Source organism: Halyomorpha halys, unplaced genomic scaffold (genome assembly GCF_000696795.3).
Source record: "Halyomorpha halys isolate HHAL.00 unplaced genomic scaffold, Hhal_1.1 Scaffold180.1, whole genome shotgun sequence".
In the NCBI taxonomy this organism is placed as follows: domain Eukaryota; kingdom Metazoa; phylum Arthropoda; class Insecta; order Hemiptera; family Pentatomidae; genus Halyomorpha; species Halyomorpha halys.
The window spans coordinates 31,506-46,435 of record NW_027107549.1 but is presented as its reverse complement, the minus strand read 5'-3'; the positions used below and the strand labels follow the sequence as shown (position 1 = coordinate 46,435).

Genomic DNA, 14,930 nt, shown 5'->3' with positions numbered 1-14,930 from the left:
AAGGAAAAGACTAAATAAAAACCTGAAAGCTGGAAAATTTTGGATTTGAGAAGCTACTTCAAATTATATATATATATTTTCCTCTTTTTTTAATTTTAAAAATTTAAAAAAAGAGGAAAATTGATAGTTTTTACTTAATTCTCATATCTTAAGTATAGCTTGGGTTCAAATTAAAAGCTTTAATATTAAACAGATAGTAGAATTTTATTTAAATTCTATAACAGTTTAGACTCTTAAACTCAGGGCGGGTTTCTAGACAATCAAAACAGAGACTTTTCTACCAATAACACTTAATTAAATTAATAGCTATTGTACAAATGTATTAAATTCTAGTTAGAAACAAAACTAACCAATTACATAATCTTCCATTGATGATTGATGAGTCTTTATGTCTTCTTTCCCAAAATGCTATGTCCAACTGTATAACAATGACTTCCATTCACCTCTCTTTCAGGAGACGGACATCCTCTCACCAGGCAATCCAATCCAAAAGAGTCACTTTAACTTTTTGGATTATTCTAGATGTCCCACTGAGAGAGACAAAGGATATTCAGGACCTCCTGGTTACAGGATACGTCCTACCTTTCCCGCATATAAATATCAAGTGTACTATCCAAGAGCTTGGTCTAGATGTTCCATGTAAATATCGATTGTAGCACAACAGTTTTGGGTTTTTGCATATGATTTCTTTTCTGAATATTATTCTTAAACATTTAGTATGAAATTCTATTTTTTCTTGAGTGTACTGTCATTTCAAATCTTGATGGGAAGATAAATTCATTTGAAAATATTTGAATCTGCTCAACATAGCAGCGATTTTACCGACTTTAGAATAGCGCCACCATCTTGGCTTTATTTAACGATGTTTCCACTCTATATTTGACTGAAAAAAAGTGGTTAGCTTTCTTTTCGGTTTAACAAAGCAAATGAACAATAATGAAACGATACATAAATTAAAAACAGATTAAAAACCGTTTATACATAAAAAATGACTTTTTTATGTATAAACACATACATAAATATGTATATATAAACATTGAGCTTAGATTTTCTGTTATCTCTCTCTCTCTCTGGACTTCATCCTCCTGGGTTCCAGGACCCCTACTAGTTTACTAACTTACTCATAGATGGCAGCAGCCTGCTCCTTGCTTCCTATCAGTTGTTTTCATAAAGCTGAAGTTTTTCATAAACTTTCTTCCCTAAACAATAGTTTTTGTAGGTTAATCAAAAGAAAATTATGCACCTTCCATATCATAGTTCTTAAATATTCACTTTATTGCTTCCAATAAGTTCACAAAATATATTTATGACAAAAACATGCCGTTTTTCAATGTTGCTTGATTTAACTACTTTAACTTAAGTATCCTCTTCCTGTTTTAAATAAAGGTTTCAAAGGTAAGATAAGACCATCAATAATATATGGTTTTAGGGTGCTTAGGGAAGTTAGTTTGTAAGTTTTATTAAAAAACTACCAAAAGTTATTTTTTATTTTGGTAATCAAAATGCTGAGTGGAAGAACATAATATGCTACATGATTTGAATCAAAGAAAAATTTAATCAAATGATTTTTTATTTTTATTTTAGACCGAAACTCAATTTTTAAATTCTGAAAACTACCACAAGGGTTAGAAAAATAAAAGAAGGTGCTATTTAGAAAAGAGTATTCAAAATATTCTCCCAAGGGAAAATTCCTGTTTATCTTACAATATCACACAATATGGTGTTTCACTTAACTCTTCAATTGTTAAGAATTATTTTTAAATTAAATTTTTTTTTTTATTTATTGCTGATTACCATTGTATTTACTTAAAAATACATCTGATAAATTTGATGTAAGATGGAGGCATCTATAGAAACTACCCATTGGTATAGCACTCTAATAATATTTCTTCTTTAAAAGGTCAGGAAACAAGTGATTAGGGAGATTATAATAGAAGGATTGATTTTTGGTTCAGGCTAGATCGGTTACAATGGAACATTAAGGTCTTTATGGATGATTTTATTTGTGACAGAGTAAGGAGAATTTAAGATTTTGGATTATATAGGTCAGATACGAGAGGAATTCAAAGGTTTAGTGGAGCCCCAAAGCTCAACTCTGTATGTCCAGATAGGCCTTATTATAGTCATGCAGATCAGTCTTTTGTAATGAATTGGAAGTTTGGACCGTTTGTCTAGTAAGTTCTGTAATAGTCTAAATTGATGTGCAGTTTCCTGTCTTGTGTGAGGATTCCCGGTTAGTTATTTTTCCAGATGTAGTTTAAGATAGCGGATCTGTTTTACAGGAGTAAGATCAACATTATTCAAGGATACTGTTGGGCATCAGTAGGTTCGCGGCAAAGGGTAAAGGTGATTTGATGGGATTTATTTCTATCCTCAAATTTCGACACCATTCTTTGGGTCTTAGGGCATTATGATATGAGATTGGAGTTTGAGATCCAATTAAAGGGTTATTTTTAACTGTGAGCTCTCACATGTGTCATCGGTGTAAGTGGTGAGAATAGTGTTATGGTTAGTTGGAATGTAAGCTTTTTCAAAAATTAAATTTTTTTTTCATGGTATTATAGTATTAAAATAAGTTATAATATAACAATAAAATAATATTCATTGTATTTGAATGGCAATATCCTGATTTAGAAACTGATTTAGCTAAGAGGTTATTTTATCTATAATTTTATTTATAGAGATCACAGGACTGTATATGTTGGAGATGCTCGTGGTCGGGTATTTTCCTGGAGTGTCGGTGAAATAGCTGGAAGAGTCGACCATTGGTTAAAGGATGACGGAGCTGAAGCTTGTGCTTCTTGCAGGGTCCGCTTCAGTATTTACGAGAGGAGGCATCATTGCAGGAACTGTGGTCAGCTTTTCTGTTCCAAGTTAGTATTTTATTAAATATAATTAAAAAATATATTCGATGTTTGGATTCTATTTTTATATTATTGGAGAAAATAATTAGGTTTCAGTCATTTATATTTTTTTTATTAAATTTGCGAACTTCAACTTTTGGGCTGTTATCAAGGCTAAAATTAAAGCAAAGATTACAGGAGATACGAGTCACATAGTAATATTGACAAAATAAGTAATGAAAATTAAAAAAATTATCAATTATAATAAAAAAATATCCATATAGTCTCAACATGTTTATTCCTGTTTATGTCCTACATTTCAGTCATTCTGAAGGATATCTTATTTATAATATCACAGTTAACAATGTTAATGGATAGATAATAGATATGACCTGGAAACCGAAATAAGGATCATAAGACTGAGATTCTACAGGCACACGATGAGAATGGACCAAAGCAGACTAAACAAGAAAATCTTTGACTGAATCCGTGAATATAAGAGCATAGGAGGATATGTGAAGCAAATGAGAAAGGAAACAAAGAAATTTAAAATAACAGACAAGGAATGCCTGGATAGAGAACAGTACGGAAAAAAATTGAAATAAATAAATGTTCTTGCGGCACGTAGAAATGATGAGAAGATACTGGGAAAGAAGAAGAGAAAAAGTGAGAAGGTAATGATATTCGCTTGGTCTTGAAAGGCCATTCCGTGGAAAAAAAAAATAATAATAATAGATACTGTAATTTAATATAATTATAATTCGTGAAATAGATTAATAGGCTAAGGTATATCTTGACCGAGGCAGAGTAGCTTGAGGTGCCCCAATCACATATGGAGCCGTAAGACCGGCAGTAACAGGAAACTCATACTCTGAATCGAGTTTGAAAGCTCTTGTTATAAGTCGATATGGTCATAAGCCGAAAAAAAAATTACCATTGAATTATTCTCATGAATATATTGTAATAATTTTAAAAAATTAAAAATAAAATAAAAAGAATCTGAATAGTTTTTTAAACTTTTTTCAAATATGAAAGATAACTTGGGTTCAAATTGAGAACATAAATATCAAATGGATAATAGAATTATATTTAAACTTTTATAATATAAAAAGACTCTTAATTTTATTATATAAAAAGAAACTCTTAATCTCAGGGCGTATGGTTGCTAGACAATCAGAATACAGATACAATAACTTCTCTTAATTTAAATTAAAATCTATTTTACACATGTATCTATTATTATGCATACAAAACTAACCAAGCTCACGGTCTTCCTTTTGAGATCCTTGATGTTCTTTGTTCTTCATCTTATTGTCCTGTCCTAGCATCAAATATGGCTTCCTTCTTGACAGAAACTGACGACCACCTCTTCATACTCTCTCTCTGGAGCCCCAGCCAAAAGTGAGCACTTCTCAAGATGGAAACCTGCCTTGAGGTTACATGTAAACATCATTGTCCCCCAACAGTTAGGGATTTTTCCAAATGATTTATTTTCTGAATATTATTCATTTGCGCTATTCCTTGATTTCTATTTTTCCTTTAATTTACTGTATTTTCAATTATGATGGGAAGAGTTAAAATAGTTTTTATGATATTTGAATCTGCTCAATGTGGCCTTGACAACATACCGCCATCTTGGTTTTTTTTGTATCACAAAGTTATTATAAACAATGAAACTTGGTTAGTTTGCTTTTTGGATAAACAAAACAAATGAATATTAAAATGATACATAAAATAAAACATATTAAAACCATTTATACATCAAAATATACTATTTACTAAAAAAGAGCATATTACAATATTTTATTTCTTGTCAAGAAAAAAGGTTATGACTTGTTGACCTTTATTTTATTCATTATGAGCCGACGTTACACCTCACTTTGCAGACTATTCATTAGGACTAAAAGAGGTACAAAGAACTAAAATAATGTAACAAAGTAGAGGAATAAGTTAATATGAAATAAAACTAAACTGGGAACCTTTGAGCATTATTTTAATCTTATTTTCCATTTTTTAGTGTGTACTGTACTTTTATATTTGTTAATATTTTCATTTTCATTACCGTTGCCTGATAATATTTTTGTAATTCTTGTTTATTCTATACTTTTCACTGTGCATCTTATTTTTATTTTTTGTTATGTATTCTCTTACTTTATTATATTATTTTAGTTGTTTTAAGCTTAGAACACACAATTGATGAAGAAGTTTGTTGATGAAAATTTGTGTTTTTTTTTGTTAGTCCTAAGCTTGAATTGTAAGTTGGGAACTAACCATACATAGTAATAGTTATTTGCTGCATATTTGATTTTTTTTGCATTTTTGTATTGCATACTATATGGCATATTCTGCAGGATCTTTTTACTATATAAACATACGGGACTTGCTCACATTTCATGTAATATTTAATAAAATCTTCAATTTTAGCCTTGATAATGGCCCACATATTTTGGTTGAAACTTTGGTATATTTAATAAAAAGAATCTAAATCTGTCCTTACCTTGATTATTTTTAAAACAGTCGACATAATCCATCAACATTTTTTTTCATATATTTTTTTTTTATTATTATCTTTTGTAATAATAATTTTTAGTTAATAAAAAGGAAATTTGATAATTTTAACTTAATTCTCATATCTAAAGTTAGCTTGGGTTAAAATTAAAGCTTTAATATTAAATAGATAGTAGAATTTTATTTAAATTTTATAACATGATTGACTCTTAATCTCAGGGCGGGTTTCTAGGCAATCAAAACAATCAACTAAATTAATAACTAACTACCTTTACAAATATACTTAAAATTGTAGGTTGTACAACACTAACCAATTTCATAGAATCTTTTTTTGATGATGAAAGGTTTTCTTTTTTTCTTTCTCAATATACTAACACTTGCTGTAAACAATCTTTCAGCAAACAAACACTGACTTTAAACAAAACCTTGGTTCTCTATTATATATAGATATTCCATATATGATTGTAGCACAACAGTTTTGGGTGTTAGCAAACGATTTCCTTTCTGAATATTATTATTTAGCACTTTTTCTTAACTTCTATTTTTTCTTAAATTTAGTGTAATTACAATTATGATGGGAAGTTAAAATAAAGTTTTTAAAATATTTTAATCTGCTCAATATGGCTGGGATTCAACAAATTTTTTGCAGGACTTGCGCTGCCATCTTGGCTTTGCACAATATCTTTTGTAACTGCATATTTTACTGATGAAAATTGGTTAGCTTGGTTTTAGGCTTAATACTACAAATAAACATATTGAAAAGATAAATAACATAAAATCTACTAAAAATTATTTATATACATAAAATAACTATTTACTCATAAAAGAGGATATTACACTTTATTGGAATTTACAACTGTACATAATTATGCATTTAGTAAATTTTATGTATGTTATTATAGAGTGATACAGGCGTGTATAGAAACTGCCAATTGATAGCACTCTAATTTCATAACATTAAAAAATTTAATCTGAGAATTTCATTATTGTGTATTTTGTTTCTTAGATGCAGTAAATATGAAGCTGAAATATTACGCCTACGCATCTTCAAACCAGTTAGAGTCTGCCAAGGTTGTCATACATCTCTAAGTAAACAACAGAATCATTGAGGTAGTTTATTACGCTCATCGCTGATAACCTTAATATGGTAGAACGTGCCTACCTGCGACCTGGCTCAATATATCAACGATTTGTATTTACCTACAAGTCGAGGTATTAATCGAACAGTATTCAGGTTTTTTTTCTTTTCAGTTTTGTCGAGAGCTATATCTATAAGAATCTCTGAATTATTACTAATTTAAAAAAAAAAAAAATAAGGTGAAAAAATTAGAAATTTTAATTTTATTTTCTTAGAATTTTCCGTCCCTCTTTACCATTCTATTCCCATAAATGTCCAATCATTCTAGAACAGATCTTTCATTTTATTCAATCTAGTCTCATTTAAAAATAAAATTAATTAAGTGTGAAAATATATCAGGAGTGTATACAGATTATCTCATTATGTAGTTTGAAGAGTTTTATTGAAATATTTGTGATATACATATATTTTCTGTAGGGAGAGTGATATATTTTACAAAATAAATTTAAAAAAAAAAGTTTAATCAAATCGGATTAAGTCTACGTCAAATATGTGTAAAGTAGTATATAAATATATTGCTGTTGTTGTAGTTTAATTGGAAACATGTTTAATGGGAAACAGCTGTTAGAGGAATCTGTATTGTTGTTCTTTAACTTCTTTTATATAACCTGAAAGTAACCTATCATGGATTTTATATATTTTTTTTAATTTATCAACTGAATTAATTATGTCTTATTACAATTATTTATTTACATTATTGTAACAATTATTTATTTTGACAATTAAGTAGAATTAGGAAACAAACAAAATGGATTTTATATTATTGATAAATTTAATTAAATTGTCAGTGTACTATGACCTTTCCATTAATGTATCACATATATTAAAGTTAAAAATTTTTTTTCTTGAGATGATCAGTCTTTTAGTTATATATTTCTAATATTTTTTTTAATTTCAAACGTTAATTCGGTTTCCAAACCCCAGGAATCAATTATACAATTAAAAAGATATTTGGCAATATTATTTTTAAAAATCCTTTATCAAGGAGATGTTTTTCCAACTTTTCCTTTACGTACCGTGTAAAACTCGTGATCATCTGAATAACATAACTCGTGATTATCTGAAATTATATATATATTAATAATTATTATTATAAACTCTAATAATTATATATTAAACATTATTTCATTATATCTGAAATTCTTAATTTCATATAAAATGTGAATTAGATTGGACTATTTAGAGTAGAATTACATTATTTATCACATAATCTTTTCAATGTTCAGAATTATTTGGAAATTCGTCCAATATCCATTTAGCCAATGTTAAAAATTGAAATAATTTTACTAATGTCTGATAAAAATGAAAATGTTGAAACATATTGTTTTTTACATTTTCATGATAGTAAAAAAAAAAAAATTAATTATTGTCAAATTTTACAAAACTTTCTTTAAATGCAAAATAGATTCATTTACCAATAGTTGAAAATAATAGTGTTGGAAAATCATTATTAAGCGTTATAAACATAATTCAAATAGAAATTTTGATTGTGACTAGGAAATATACTCATATTATAATAATTTAAAATAGAATTATTTTATTACTTATAAACCAAATCAAAATGTTTCAAAATTAAAACAGCTTGTATACCTTGTCAATACAACATCAATTTTTGAGTTCATGTTGTTACATAATTAGTGACACATTTGATAAAAAAAAATTGTTTTATTGAAGTATTGGGATTATACTGTTTCTTTTACCATCTTTATCTTTACTGTAGACTGACGGTACTATCTTAGGAATAAGTCCGATTCAAAATAAAGTCAAAATCATCTTTTTCTTAGTCAGATGTACTACTGCTAAAATAAAGAAGCATTATGTTTGTTTAACCAACATTTTAAATAATTCTGGATATTAAAAAAAAAAAAAGACTGAAAATCTAATATCAGAAATTCTTAGAGTTTATACACGGTAAAGTAGGGAATAACAAATAATTATAAAACATCTGAACGTGTATTCGGGTTTCATTACTGACTCAGATTACTTCATCGTTACTTAAAAACTGAGATACTCTATATTTGGGGTAAACTTTTTTAAATATAATGTACTTGTAACTTTATTCAAGCTGAAAAAATTTTACCGTATATTGAATTTCGTTTTAATTATTCACTATGACAAAGGATGTAAAAGAAGATTTAAAAAGCTCTCTGTTTTAGATGAATCGAATTATTTTGTTTTTTAAGATTGGTATCTTCATAAACTCTTTAAGTAATATTGTTAATAATTTCGGTTATTATTTTTCATTTATCAAATAATTCTTATTATCAACATTTTTTTTTTTTTACCATTTTTCAATTAAAATGGTCATTTTATTTCATGTCATTCATTGAGTATACTTAGCCGATACTATCGATATGACTGTCTATTTTGATCGATACAATTTTGATCTTTATAAAAAAAAATGTTTAAAAATGGAGAGAAAAATACTATCGACGATTTCGCAATTACCATTTTCTATTATATAAAGGTTATTAGCCTTTGCGATTTGTGCAACGTCGCAAATGTTGACTGCATTTAATTTTTTTATTTTGTTAGACACAAGAAAAAAATTTGTAAATAGTCTGATGGGATTTGAATTTAAGCTGCTGTGATAAATAATTGAACATAAAAACAGAAAAAGGAAAAAACGTTAATTTTATTTATATTTAGACAATATGATCCACTCTTTGTAAGAGTGTTTTGTCAGTATTTAACAATGTTTTATTTTTTATATCTTATTTTTAATTATACTGTATCTTTGAATATTATTTTAATTTTTTCACTTATATTGATAATTATATATATATTTTTTTAATGATAATCTGAAGTATTCTCAAAATATTTGTTAAAAAACGTATCGAGTTGTTTATAGCAAATTCTGTGATTTATTTTACTCTTTTTTTCCATGATTTTTTTATGGTATTTACTGATTAAAAATTTATAAAAAGGAAGAAAAAATAAAATAATTGTTTTATGTTTTATCAAACATTCCTTAAGTATTAACTTATCAATAGTTAAAATGGTTTTTATTGATCCAAAATCATTTTAGTTGCTCTAAATCAATGGTTTCCAAACATTCGACTGCAGGAGGTTTTAGAATATTATTTGAAAAGTATAAACTAGTAAATATACTATTAAAGTACATCATAATGAAGTTTTAAATATATGTAATTTTAACAAATTTTCTTGGGGGACCTCCCTTTACTCCTAGCCGGTAGCGAGTCTGCACATGGTTCAGTTTCAGACTTAGCATAATTTTAGAGCTTGGAAACCATTGTTTTAAACTGACCGGAATAGGTGTAATTTTAGATGTTTTATGACAATTAATAACATAAAGTTGTTTCTTGGTCTTTTTCTCTTTCTGACTTTTTCAACAAATATGCATTCCCCTGTGTGTTAATTTAAACCTGATAAATCAGATGAAATATTTTTTTATTATTACAATGGTAATATTTAAGATACTTTCTATTCATTGTTGTTCTAATTTTTCACAAAGACTTTTTTGTTACCATAGTTGTTATTATTTCAAGACAAAGTTTTTATGTAAATGAACTCTGACTCTTCTCTATTTGTAATCTCTATTTTTCTCATACTAGTCATCAACGTGCAACGTTTCTTATAATTATGAAGTAATGAAAAGAGGATCTCTTTATTTTATTTTTATCTTTCAGTTTTGTTTTTTTGTTGTTTATACAGTCGGACCTTTATGTATTGAATTTAAAGGTTCCTTGAAAGTAATTTAATTAGAATTTTACAACATTGATATACATATATAAAATTGCTTGAACGTAAAATTTGAAGGAGACTTAAAGGGTTGTGGTCGAGAAGAAATAAATAATAGTGAGAAATATACGTTTGTAGTTCATAACAATTACAATTAATTTATTAGGGTTGAAAGAAATAAAATTTGGTGATCATGAGGCATATTGGAAGATTATTTGTTTATTGCTTGTGATGACTGAAGATGGTCCGAGTGGCAGTAAAAAAAGAGTATAAAATTAGCAAACTAAATAAATGAATAGTTTTATTTGCTATTTTTGTGTATTTACTATGCACCACAATTCGTTTTTTACAGTTTGCAATTTTCCCCATTACGCAGGGCTTCATCTGGTTTAAATAAAACAAGATACAGACATTGTTAATTAGGGGAGGACTGTAAGAATGTACAGTTATATGAAAGGAAATATAAACTAGTAATTACTGTACTAACAGTAATGGATATTAATTTTATAATAATATTACTATCAGTAATATCCGTTTTTGTTTAATATTAATGTTCATATTACTTTATTTAAATTTAAATTCACTTACAGATTGGGTGATTTCCATAGTAGACTTTTTTTTCATTATTAAAATTGAACAAAATAAAGAAAAACAAATTTTGCTCCCGGGGACCATATTAAAAAACCAAAGTCTTTAAGGAACTATGTATGGAGAAATTGGCAAAAATAATATTAGAATTTCAAAATTATTTACAGTTTCTTAAACATTTGACCTATTTCAGCCATTTTCTAACTTACGATTACTTTTAATCGTAAGTTAGAATCCTCCCTTCTTATATTTGATAAAGATAAATACTAACCTGTACGGGCATACATTAAAACTAATAAACAATGATTGTTGTCATTTTAGCATTTAAACAATTTTTTTTTGTTTTATAATGCCTGAATATTTCCAAATTAGTGTTAAATTTTATTCAGAGAGTTAAAAAAAATTCATATTGAAGAATATATTTCAAGGTGTTTGTTTTTTGTTAATTTATCCTGTTTTTATTATTTTTTGAACTACAAATGTGCATAAATGCAACATTTTCTTTGTTTGTGTATATCAATGTATAATTTTTTCTAATAAAGCTTTTAACGAATCAAGGTTCCTGAAAAAAAAAAAAAATATAAATGTCAATATATACGGTTCGACTATATTTAAAAATTATATTACACAAATCTGTATTATATATAATTGTTATAAATGAAAGACAGAGAAAACTCTATTGTATTTTGATGTATAGTAGAATTGTGTATTAAACGAAAATATTAATTATGAATTTAGATGATTAGTAATATATGAATATAGGAGCCTGTCGTGTTGTGTTGTTCTATGTGTTTCATTGTATGTATATATATAAATATGAAGATAATGGTGCATATCGTATTGTCAGTAGATTATATATCCAAAATTGATGACAATATGTAATTTTATGTATTTGAGCGAATGCATTAAATAGTGTAAATTACAACAAAAAAAAAAAATTAGCAAACAAAAGTTGTTAAAATATTTTTATCTACTTGTTTTCCAAGCATTATTCCAGTTCGTATAAAACTGTTTCAAAATTATCTTTTAAAATTTCTTTATGACTGTTCAATTTTCTAATTGTGATAGTGTACATACCCTTATTGTTATATATGTATTACTTTTTTTCTTTAATTTTAATTTATGCTAGTATTTTGTATATTTGCGTTACTTTTTGTTATGTTTAAGATATTTATTTTTTATTATTAACTTATAATTTATTGTGAAATTTTGATTTAAAGTTTTTGGATCATTATTTAATATTAGTACCATTTAAGGCATTTGTAAATATGTTACTTTACGCTTATTTTGTCCTTTCTGTTAAAATTTTTATTTATTTTTATTGGAACTGATTGTATATATATTGGTCACTCTTGTGTTCGTAAGGTTATTAAAAAATTTAGTAAAGAGAAAAAAAAAGTACATCAATGTCCTTAAACTATATAATTTTTGTAATTTCATGTTATTGCTTTCAATTTTTGAGAATTTTGTTTGTTTTTTTTACAGTTTCATTAAATTTTATCTTGCAATATGTTATTGAATTGTTTCATTTGAGATGAATATAATTTAATAGCTTTCATTATTTAAGATATGTTCGCCTAGAAATATGTACAGTGTTGTTTACCATCGTGGATACCATGTGTAAACATTATATAATACACATAAACTTACTGTAACCTGAGACAATATATTGTAAACAATGTGTAGCAAGGCAGGAGAAAAAAAAAAGTTAATGTCTTCTCCGAGTGCTTAATATTTGTTATTGTAGATATTGAAGTTAATAAATAAATCAATTCACAAATCTTGAATTTTTTTTTTCTAAAGTATACCTTGTCATGTATAAAATATTCTAATGATTGAAGAAGTGTTACTCCAATTTTTAAAAATACAAACTCTTGACAATAAAAATTTCTGAGATGATTTTGAATTATGAACGATTCAAAATTATAAAATAAGTCCGTAGCGTTTTTTAATATTTCAATTTAATCCTTACTGTGATATAAAATCATGTTTACTTGGTCAATAATGTTTACATATTCTAAAAAAGGATTAGTTAAGGTGCTGTTATGCATTAATTTCAACCAAGATTCCTTATCTATAAGTGGTATTTTGCTTGCTCAAAATGGAAGAGAAAAAAATTCATTTTCATCATTTAATGATTTTTTATTTCCGAACACTGCATAGACGGTTAAAAAAATTATCAATGTGTATGGGGATGATGCCTTAGGAGAAAGCTCTGTCAGTAAGTGATTTGCTCGGTTTAGAACCGGAAATTTTGACTTGGAAGACACAAAACGCTCAGGTTGTCCTTTAACTGTTGATGACCAAATTCAAGCATTGGTCACATACAACCCTCACTCTATGACACGGGATATTGAAGAAATGCTCAACATAACTCATGCAAGTGTCTCAAATCATTTGTGTCTAATGATCGCAAAGGCATAGCTTTCCATCACGATAACGCCCGTCTTCACTCTTTTTGGTAGCTTACCCTTCCATCAAACTCCTTCCTCCAAGTAGTTTTAAAATAGTGGTGTTTATTTTTTAGACTTCTTTTTTGAATGTTAAGATTTGGGAATTATCCACTACAGAAGATAGTGCGATAAAATACTATCAAAATTATGTTATCCTATTGAAGAAAGTATGTGAGAATGGTCATGAAATATTTGTTTTATTTGAATGAAAAGGAAAAACAGTGGAGGTTTGAATAAATGTAGTTAAAATTTTATTTTCTGTTTCATGTATAAATAAGCATTTTTTTTTTTTGTTATCATGTTGCGGCCACTAAGGACCACGTGAATATCAATGGTTAGGCTTCTTTGGGAGTCTTCATTTTCTTTCTTCCCATCCCAGTTTCATGATCCTCAACTGCCTTTCTTTTCTTTCTTCGGACCACTTTGTGTCCATTTTTTTCCTCTTCCAATATTGGTGAGATTTTTCAATGTTTTCCTATATGTATCTCTATCTAGACAGTCGGTATCTGAAATTTTAAGTTTGTTTAATTCCTCTTCTTTGCCTCATGTATCCTCCCATGTTTTTGTAGCTAAAAATTGTTTTAAAGATCTTCTTATTCAATCTTTCCTCCTTCATCCTCTTCATGTAATAAGCATTTTATCCTTGACAATTTTGTTACAGTTTTATTTATCACTAATTTTTCCTCACCTCAAGTTTTTACTAGATGGTCAGTACTAGAGGGCTTCTCTCAGTACTGCTATCTTGCAGTACTTATACATCCTATAACAGTTCTAATTTGAAGACTTTGTGGTCTTGTGAACTAGGTCATGGGGGTCTCAAGAGTTCTTGGTTCAGAATCTGGTGGGTACAAATCCCACCTGGGTTAGTCAATATTTATTTTTCAGATACCCCGGGAAATGAATCTCGACACTTAGACCCTGTGACTGTATAGTTCTTCAGTGAAAGGACTTGAGCTTTAGCAAAAAAAAGGATCTAAAGATTACTGTGTGATAGCAGAATATTGAGGATAGTTAATGTGGTCTATCAGAAGGCCTTGGTAGTGTGAATTAATTTATATTCTTAGTTTTATAAATGTTACGGAGACAAGTAGGAATGATGTATAGACGGAGAAAACCTAAAGGGCACCAGTCTTTCTACTTTACCACAAAAATTGAGGGAACCAGTGTAGACACTAAAAGATTACAGAGCAGAGGATAGTGTCCTGATCTAGCGGGTGACAAGGTTGAGGAGAACCAGACCTCAAATATTGTGGTTAGGAAGATGTAAAAATAACAACTCAAAAAAATAGTTTGGTATTGGAATAAGATAGTTGACCGTATGAAGTAGATTGTAGAAAAATAGTCCCGGTGGCAGTCAATAAAGCTATTAAAATAGTAAATGAAAACTATTTATTGTTAACCAATGTTTTGCCCCACTTTGCAGGACTAAATGAAAAAACAAGATACAAAAATTTTAGAATTAACAAAACAATTGTTATGTTCATAAAGTATATAAAAAAGAAATAATAATGATATTATAAGGAAGTATACATGTAGGTGGACTGAAAACAAGTTACTAATAAATATAACCAGGAGTGATTAAGTTCCAAATACAGATCTAGTTTAATAAATTGTAGGAGAGTACTCATTAAAATTAGTTATAAATATGGTAAAGAGGTAAGTGTGAAAGATAGAACAGATAGGTGAAGTAGATATGGT

At 27.6% G+C, this 14,930-nt stretch overlaps 1 protein-coding gene across 2 annotated transcripts in view; it reads left to right on the top strand.

Moving 5' to 3' along the window:
- The window catches only part of bchs (WD repeat and FYVE domain containing 3 bchs), a 90,389-nt gene extending 83,734 nt beyond the window's left edge, over positions 1–6,655 (top strand). For both annotated transcript variants that reach the window (XM_014418138.3, XM_014418137.3), the window contains exons 58-59: positions 2,682–2,873; positions 6,358–6,655. In XM_014418138.3, coding sequence (XP_014273624.1) covers positions 2,682–2,873; positions 6,358–6,460 — 295 coding nt within the window. In that variant the 3' untranslated portion in view covers positions 6,461–6,655. The remainder of the gene's footprint in view (positions 1–2,681; positions 2,874–6,357) is intronic.
- Positions 6,656–14,930: the final 8,275 nt, after the last annotated feature.